The sequence below is a fragment of the Lolium rigidum genome, chromosome 1, assembly GCF_022539505.1.
Source record: "Lolium rigidum isolate FL_2022 chromosome 1, APGP_CSIRO_Lrig_0.1, whole genome shotgun sequence".
NCBI lineage: Eukaryota > Viridiplantae > Streptophyta > Magnoliopsida > Poales > Poaceae > Lolium > Lolium rigidum.
The window spans coordinates 8636854-8645544 of NC_061508.1; the positions used below are offsets into that span (position 1 = coordinate 8636854).

General features: G+C 43.0%; 1 protein-coding gene across 1 annotated transcript; it reads right to left on the reverse strand.

The window, feature by feature from the left end:
- Nucleotides 1-3186: 3186 nt before the first annotated feature.
- On the reverse strand, nt 3187-8211 carry LOC124684871 (transcription factor GTE1-like). Its single transcript, XM_047219126.1, has 8 exons — nt 8040-8211; nt 7663-7824; nt 7217-7294; nt 4453-4677; nt 4264-4359; nt 3882-3940; nt 3625-3775; nt 3187-3545 (listed from the first exon to the last, which is right to left on the reverse strand). The coding sequence occupies exons 1-8, from the start codon at nt 8187-8189 to the stop codon at nt 3384-3386; spliced, it is 1083 nt and encodes a 360-aa protein (XP_047075082.1). The 5' UTR covers nt 8190-8211; the 3' UTR covers nt 3187-3383.
- Nucleotides 8212-8691: the final 480 nt, after the last annotated feature.

The following is an 8691-nucleotide window of genomic DNA, read 5'->3' on the forward strand; positions in this document are numbered from 1 at the left end:
CAGACATAAAGTGCCTAATAGAATACACCGGCTGAGCCTTCCAGAACTCGACACTCTCACCGGATCGATGGGGACATGTCCATCTTGTCGTGATAAGAATCCTAGGACTACCACCATTATTTGCGAGATTAACAGCCCCCACGCAACCAGTCACTCGTGCCAGACCGCCAGTGGAGAATAAGGCAGCACAGAGCGTTGGCGCCGGCGTGGCTAAAGCAAATGTCCTCCTGCATCGGTTGGTCCCAAGTGAGCCCAAATCGGACCGCCAGCGTCGAAACGCCGCTGGAGGATAGCCGCCACGCGCCACCCATTCCGCACCGCCGTCCGCCGGAGTGCATCAGGCCGCGGCCACCGTGGTCGTGCCGCCCGACGTCCCCAGCCTGCGCCCCACCGCCTCCTGTGATGCGCCTCTGCGGAGCCCTCTCCAGCCCTCCGTCGACGGGTTGGGCGCCGCCACCGCCACCGAGTCGGCAACAACGGTGGCGTGAGGGGCGGGGGATAAGGGGGGCTGCTAGTCAGGGTGGGCATAAAAACTGTGAAACCGAAAACCGAACCGAAGCCGAAACCGAACTAACCGAAATCTCGGTTTTTTCCATTAACCGCTATTTTTTCGGTTTCCATTTATACTAACCGAATTAAATTTGGTAGAATTCGGTTTTTAGCCCCACGAAACGAACAAGACCAAATAGACCGAATTGAGTAACCTACCATCAATTTGTGCATAAACCGATCATTCCATAGAAACCCAATTGCGTTTGATGTTCCAAAAATTATTCATTCAATGTATGACTTTGGTTTTTGATGTACTAGCTTTTTCTGAATATAGCGTGAAGCCTGCATAATAGAACACGTCGCTCGAAGTCTTAGCTATCCCTTTTAATCGCTCACGAGTGATGCACCTGTACCATGAGTGCCGCAGCCTACCAAATAGCATCCCTCCATGATTGGTGCTCATTTGTCGATTTCTTGCGCAGTTGATGCTTTTTCTGTTGATATGTCAATCACTATTTGCTTTCTTGGGTGATGCCTACTGTTTGTTCAAGTGAGTAGGTTCATTCGGTTTTAACCGAAAACCGAACCGAATTTGTCGGTTAACCGAATCTTCGGTTTCCTAAATTTTCATGCCAATTTTGGTTACCATTTTTAAAAACCAAATTTGTTCAAAAACCGCAAAAACCGAACCGAAATTTCGGTTAAAACCGAATGCCCACCCTGAGCTGCTAGGGCGGGGGATCGGGGCCTCGGCCACCGCTCGAGAGGGGAGCCGCGGGGGAGGGCAACGTTTCTCCATCTTAGAATATATTTATTCAGTTCTTGGGGCATTTGTTCTTGTAGTTAAATAAAGCTTTTTTAACGGTAGTTAAATAAAGCTGGCATTATTCTTGTAGCTAAATAAAGTTGGGTATCGAAGACCGTGTTCGTATCCAAGACGTTGTCTATCTTTTCACAAATTGAGATAGTAGTTCGTTTTCTTTTACAATACGAATTGCTCTTGTTATTATATATAGATAGACAATCACGAGCAAAGACAAGGCGACAAATAAACACGGAGGGGACGAGTGAATCAGTACATCTCTTAATATGGAATCAGGGTTTGAAGAATCCAAGGCGGCCGAGCCTCACGTGTGCCAGGAGCAGGGGGCGATCGCGGAGCCGGCCGGGAAGAAGAATGTGCAACTCCGGTCGATGCCGGTAAGCGAGCTCTCCCCGGCGGCCTGAAGCGTAGGCGCCCCCGTGCGTCGCGTGCCCTAGCTAAGCCTTATGCCCGCGCGTGAGAGAGCTGTAGCTTGCTCGTAGATCTACTGCTCCATGGCTAGGGCTAATCTTTCTCAAGAGATTTCTTTCCACTTCTTCTGATCGTATTTGGGTGCCGACTGTTGCTAGCTCACTATGATGAACTGACGATTTCTGAGATTAATCGCATGGATTGTTTTGCAGCGCGTGAAGGTTTATCGCTTGAGAAACGACGGCGGGTGGGACGACCAAGGCACTGGCCATGTTACAATCGATTATCTCGACGTATCTTCGCCAAAGGTTCTCAATGCCATCCCCTCCTCGAACTCAAAGACGACGGCGGGCGGGACGATACCGGTGCTGCCCATGGAGCACATTGTAAGTTTGCAACACTGAGCTAGGATGTATGCCGATTAACTATATTCCATCTATTCCAAATTAAGTGAATCAGTTTTGTCCACATACACACGTCTAGATAATATTGAGTGAATTAATTTAGGACAGAGAGAGAGTGTAATAATAATACCCTTCATCATTTGTATACTGCTATTATTTTGCAGGGCTCGACATCGCCAAATGAGGTTGCTCTCTCTGTTATAGATGAGAAGGACAACGAAACGATCCTTTTGCACCTCATTACTATGGATGAAATCTACAAGCAGGAAGGTGAATCATACTCCCAGCCAATGTTTTCTCCTTCCGTTTTTATTTTCTTTGCTCTCTTCTGCTCAATGGCATCATGCATGACTCGCTCCTTCCCTCTAGCAGAGACGTTCATCGAGTGGCGCGATCCCGAAGTGGGCATCACACTCTGCTTGAGCTTCCAAGACGCCGCAGGGTGCTCCAACGTATGGTATGCTACTCACGGAGAATGCAGAGTTGTTGTTTCGTTGTATCTATGCATGATGTGTGCTCACCTGCACGTTATGCTCAACTGTGTACTTTCCAGGAATGTGATCTCCGAAGTGCGGAGGAAACAACAGCTTGAGTTTTGGGACATTTGGTTTGCCAGTTACACTGATGGTAGGACTGCTCTTCGGTCTGCCAGTGACACGAATGGTAGGCTCCGTCTTCGGTCTGCCAGTGGCCGGTCTTGTGATGTTTATTTTACCACCTAAGACAAAAATGTGTCAGCATAAATGCTCATGAGCATTTTCCTTGTTTTGTGCAGCTCCCCAAGGATAATTTATTCTTCAAGCAAAGAAAATTGCCCTATGATGCGGAAACAGAGATGGACATCCAGGCTCAGGACATGAAGTCGGTCACCTCCCAAGTTGAAAAAAATAAAGTGTTTCGTCTGTTCAGGATTTCTGGTGAATGTGAATCTGTGATGTTGTTCACAGTGCCATTTTCATAGTACATGTCCATTATTTTCTGTGTAAAGAGAATAACAAACCAGCAATATGTTAATTTTTTTTCAAGGAATAATACTTGTGCTTGGTTTTAAGAGCCGCAGCAACATTGCTCAATACTGTAACCATTGGTAACCTGCTATGAGACTAGGCGTAAGTAACCAGTCACAACTTGGCTCATATGCATCTTCATGACTTCATATATACACATGTCTTCACAGAAGGGCGTGCAGTGTTCCACAAAAACCTATTTCTACAGAAACATACTGAACCATGAGAAACAAGGAGCTACTATGGCTATTTCTTGACTCGTTTCGAAGCAGTTTTGGCTAGAGCATTGTAGATATCGTCACGCTTCCTCTTCGCGCTCTCTTCAGCCTTGCCAGAGGCGGCTGCGTTGGCCTGCCTTTCCAATGCTTCCCTAACAAAGTACTTCAGCCTCCAGAGGGTCGTCTCACTCTGTACACACACAGGAAGCACGGTAAACATGCTAAACTATGTGACACATGGAGCGGTGTTGAGAGTAAATAAATTTTACCTGAGCGTCCATGTCAAGTTCCACTTCTTCTGCTGAGGTTTGGAAGCTAGGATTGTCTTGTGCAACCAACTCTAGTGCCTTGCTAAGATCTTCGGGAGACAAGTGGCAAAGACCAGCACCGAGTTTTCTCTTCTCGTCTGTGGTCATTTTCCTACAGATATCAAGATTTTAGCAAACATATCACCTTTTAGGGTCAGCGCCCCTATAAAGTTACAGCAAAATCGATGGGGCACAAGATGAACATCTTTAAGACAAACCTGCATCTCTGAACCACCATTCTCCGGAGCTCATCCAGTTGATTATAAAGCTCATTCAGCTGGAAGAAAAGAAAGAAGGTACTGACTTAACCAAACAGGGAAATACATAAAGGGTCGCAGAAGTTTCATGTAACCGACTTCTGAATATGCAAGGCACATATTTGACAAGGATACAGACGCATGTTCAGACTCACAATACATCTTAGTCAATAACGAGTTTTATATTGGTATACATCAATACGCAGAAAAACACATCGATAAATAACCCTAGTATTATTTTTTATGGATAATTTATTTATAGTTTTATACTGAACAGGAGCCAGGGTCAGTTTATAGTGCTTCAATCAATACCCACATAATAAGGAAATATAAGTCTGCTGACCTCATCATCAGTATCTTTTGCTAATTTTCCAACAGTAGCTTCTGGTGTAGTGTTATTTGTGGTTGGAACATCATTTGGTTCCTCCTTTTTCCTTTCCTAAATAAAAGATCCAACTTATTGTTGTCAAATGCTAGTAACACATATTGTATCAAAACAACTATGGTAACATATATCACTAGAAATATCCACCTCGTTCTCAACTTTTGGGAGAAGCTGGAGCCACTTGTCCTCAAATTTCTCAAGCAATAACTTGGCCATTATGTGAACATCGTGATTTTCATCGTTGTACGTCATTGCATTGTCAAAAACTAATCTAACATCAGAATATATTTCTCGGACATTGTTATACTTGGTACCATCCTTCCCTTCCATTTTGTTTTGGATGGTTGAGAAGTCCATAGGTTTGGTTATAATCTGTAAAGAGTAGAAATTAAAGATATGAATCACTAGAAGCAAAACCTTCAGAAACCGTTCATTTGATAGGATATAACCCAAATAGTAAATAAACCAATGAAGTCACTCCATCTTACTGATATATACTCCCTGACTTCCTCCATCCCAAAATATAAGGCTCCCTTAAACTACGCTGGTCAACAACTTATAACTTTGACTATGATTTGTACTTATAATATGTTCACAAAACTTGTACAAACATATATGAAATAAAAGAGATTTGCAAGACGAATACAACGATACCATTTATACATTCTGAAACCATGTAATTTTGCATATATTAGTGTCAAAGTTGTGTATCAAAGACCGTGCGATAAAAAGCTTGTGTTATATTTTGGGACGGAAGGAGTACTAAATATATAGAAACATATTCTCTACCAACTACAGTGTTTGCATCAATTTGAGCAATCTCTGAGCAATCCTAAGTTGACATATGTCTTCCATTCTGCCACCTCAGCCCAAAAACATGTACTCCCTCCGTCCATAAATAGATGCCAAAGATTTATTTAAATTTAGATGTATCTATACACTAAATCGTGACTAGATACATTCAAATTTAGATAAACTTTTGGCATCTATTTATGGACAGAGGTAGTACTTCAGATGCACTCAAACATCTGCATGGTCCCCTCTAGAACAGAACACAACCGAGAAGTTAAGTATACGTTTCCATCCTTCGCTTACATTCCAATCAATTCCTGCTATAACTGAATGTTATTTATGCCCTGCTTGCAACACTTGCCACGTACGGTGCATTAGTGTTCCCCACTGGAAACTTCATGTCCTTCTTTTCATAACGCCACCACCACTCTCACACCGGCATGTTCCTCTCCCAAAATTTAATCGAGATGTCCACTCCATCCATGAAAGAAACATGTGGAGGCAGCCAAAGGGACATTGCTCAAGTAATAAAGACGCTAGCTCCACTCGGAGAAGCGGCATTCATGTCGCCTTCCACGATACTCCAACGACCACACCAAAGTATTGCGAACCTCACACATCGATGCCCAGGTAGCTATATCACAATGCCCCATGCATAAAAATATGAATTGAAGATGCGTTTCTCCTCTCCTTTTTCAGGCTTTGCTAAACCTAGGTGCTTTCTTCCTCCACCGTGCCATCAACAACAGTCTGTTAGGACATATGTTTTCTCTGTTTTTTCTTCTTATAAGATATGTATCACATCCGGATGGTTGCTTTGTGCAGGGGCATAAATCTGAGTATCTGACATAGATCTGTCCCCGCAATTTTTTTATACAAGGATATGCTTCTATGATGGATCTACAAGTGAACTATCAGGCTCTAAAATTATTTACAACATGGGCTGAGTTAAGCTTGCTGAATTTCCTTTTTGATGCTTGATGAAATGCTTATACAACCTATCAAATCAAGGGTTTGAGAAGGTAAAATATTCACTCTCTTTTGCTATCAGATTAACTCATTCTATCTATATCCAATTATATCATGTCAACTAGATCATGCAATGGTTTTGACTGGGTGCATCCAATGGATCTTTTGACTGATTGGAACCCAACGTTTAAGAAGTAACATAGTTCGGAACCAACAAGACAAAATACGGAGACACAAGTAGCAGCCTAGAAGAAACTTTTGTTTCAGTTATTTATCCTGTGTCCAAATATTTGGAAATAAAAAAAACGCATACGAAATCCTCCTGTAGCGTAATATTATTGTTAGACGTTTTATCCAAATGATAATTGTAGCAACTTTTGCAAAATAAAAATAAAACTTGATGTTAAGCTATCTAGGCTTTTAATTACAATTTTGTTAACCTAATTCACGAAACTAATACCCATTGCCAAAAACTAATTTATACATATCCACTTCCGTTGTTTTTCATTGCATGTGTGATAAAGTTTATTTATTTTTATCTACTATTTCTAAAATAGTTTTTTCTTGAGTTCCCGCAGCAACGCAAGGGGCATCTACTAGTTCATATAAGTGATCAGACCGATAACTACTGTGCCATGCTTTCCTTTTACACGTTAGAGATGATTACAGTATTTAGAGTTCCACAATGGCTTTCAATTTCAGACACATGGAACAAGGCAAAAGAATAGCGACAAAACCACTAAACAGCTAGGAAGATAAACACATAACTTACTATTTACTAAGCCAAGTTTTCCATACAAAGCTAATGGAGGATTCACAGTATTGTATTTGGAGTTCAAAGCAAATACAGGATTACTTCTGCCCTTGACATTGAAAATATTCTGATAATGTGCAACAGTATGTCAACAGAAAGCAGAATGGAGACAGAAAAGCATAAATCCTGCAGCTACACTCATGAGTAAGGTGATGTCCAATCGAAGTCAGTTTCATTTAATCATATTCTGATTGCTTGCAAACATCAGCCAACATAAATCATAACGGTACCATCAAAACCGATTTACATTTATACTAAGCTACCCTACAATTAAAATACCTTTCAGTAGGAACAGAACTACAGCATCCAGGACAAAATGTGGTGGCAGGGTATTACCTTGTGGTAGTCATCAAGTTGAAGACCTACAACGTCTACTGGCTGCAGAAATGGGTCCGCCCATTCATGAGATGTGATCTGGAAGAAGATGAATGGTCAACATACAAACTTTGAAGGGGGGCAGCATAAAAACTTTGTATTGTATTAGGCCATCGAAAACTGGGTTTAAAAGGTTTTCCACATATTTTGATCGAATCAATCTGAAAAGCACAGCCTATAGAAGAATCTGCATTTCAAATTCACTAAAAGTACTTTTTGCTAGGGTCAGATGATCTCGCTCAGCAAAAGTTGCAGATCAAGTGGTATAGGCTTATTACATTCACTGCTGCAGAAGGCCACAGGTTGAAAGGTCTAGCAATAACCACAGCCCAAAAGAAATTAGCGGCGAACATAAACGGATGGGAAAGAATCTTGGGACAAAGCGCAGCTCAAGAATGAATCATCACCTGGCGAATGATACCACCAAGCTGGCGCGTAAGGTCGGGCGTCCCTTTGCAATCCCTTGCACCGTTCGTCGCATACCTGCTGCTACCGCCGGCCTTCCGCCCTCCACTGCCATGCTTCTTGCCGTCAAAGAAGCGTGTCACCTCGTTCACTCTCTTCTCTAGCTGCAACAACATCGAGTTCCAACCTGAGACCACCTTGCCCTAATTCTTTAGGGGAAAGAACCACACAACAGGAAACCGCGAGAACCGAAACCTAGCCCCGCAAAACTCAGAATCTCCCCCAAATTATCGGGCAATTCACTTCCACCGGCCGAAGATTCACATCCTCTACGGAGGGAAGGGTGGGTTACTGCAGATATCAGCGAGGGGGGCGTTACCACGTCGGTCTTGGAGGCGATGTCGTCGACCTGTCGCTGGTACGATTCCACCGGGGGGTGCTCCGCAGCGGTGGGCGAATCCATCGCCGCTGCCGCAGCAGCAGCCGCAGCCGCGGCAGCAACCGCTCGCGCCCCGTCCTCCGGCACCATCTAGGGTTCTCTCTCGCCGCCGGCCGTGTGCGAGGCTGAGGCTGAGGCTGCGGCTGTCGGCTAAGCTGCGGCGTATGAGTGGGCTCTTGGGCGAGATATGATGGACCTTCTTTCACTGGGCTATTGTTTGGACTTCTTTTCACTGGGATAATAGTTGGGCCAGACGGCCTGCTGCTACAGTTTTGGTTCTGTTTCGAGGCCCTGTGGTAAAAAAAACAAGCAGTATCATATATTCTACCGTACAAGAAATATCATCCCTTGCACTAATATTGGCTTGTGAAAAGAAGTGGATTAATGGAAATCATATACTTTAGCAATTGAATTTTAATTGTTGATTGACCTACGTTATTTGAAAATTTAAATTTCTGATAAATTTATGTGTATTCTAATATTTAGCATTGGATATTGTCATCAAGTATGTTGTTACAGTAGTGTAGAAAATAAAACATAATGAGATTGGAGGACAGCAAATATGATGGACTAAATATGACTCACTTTGATT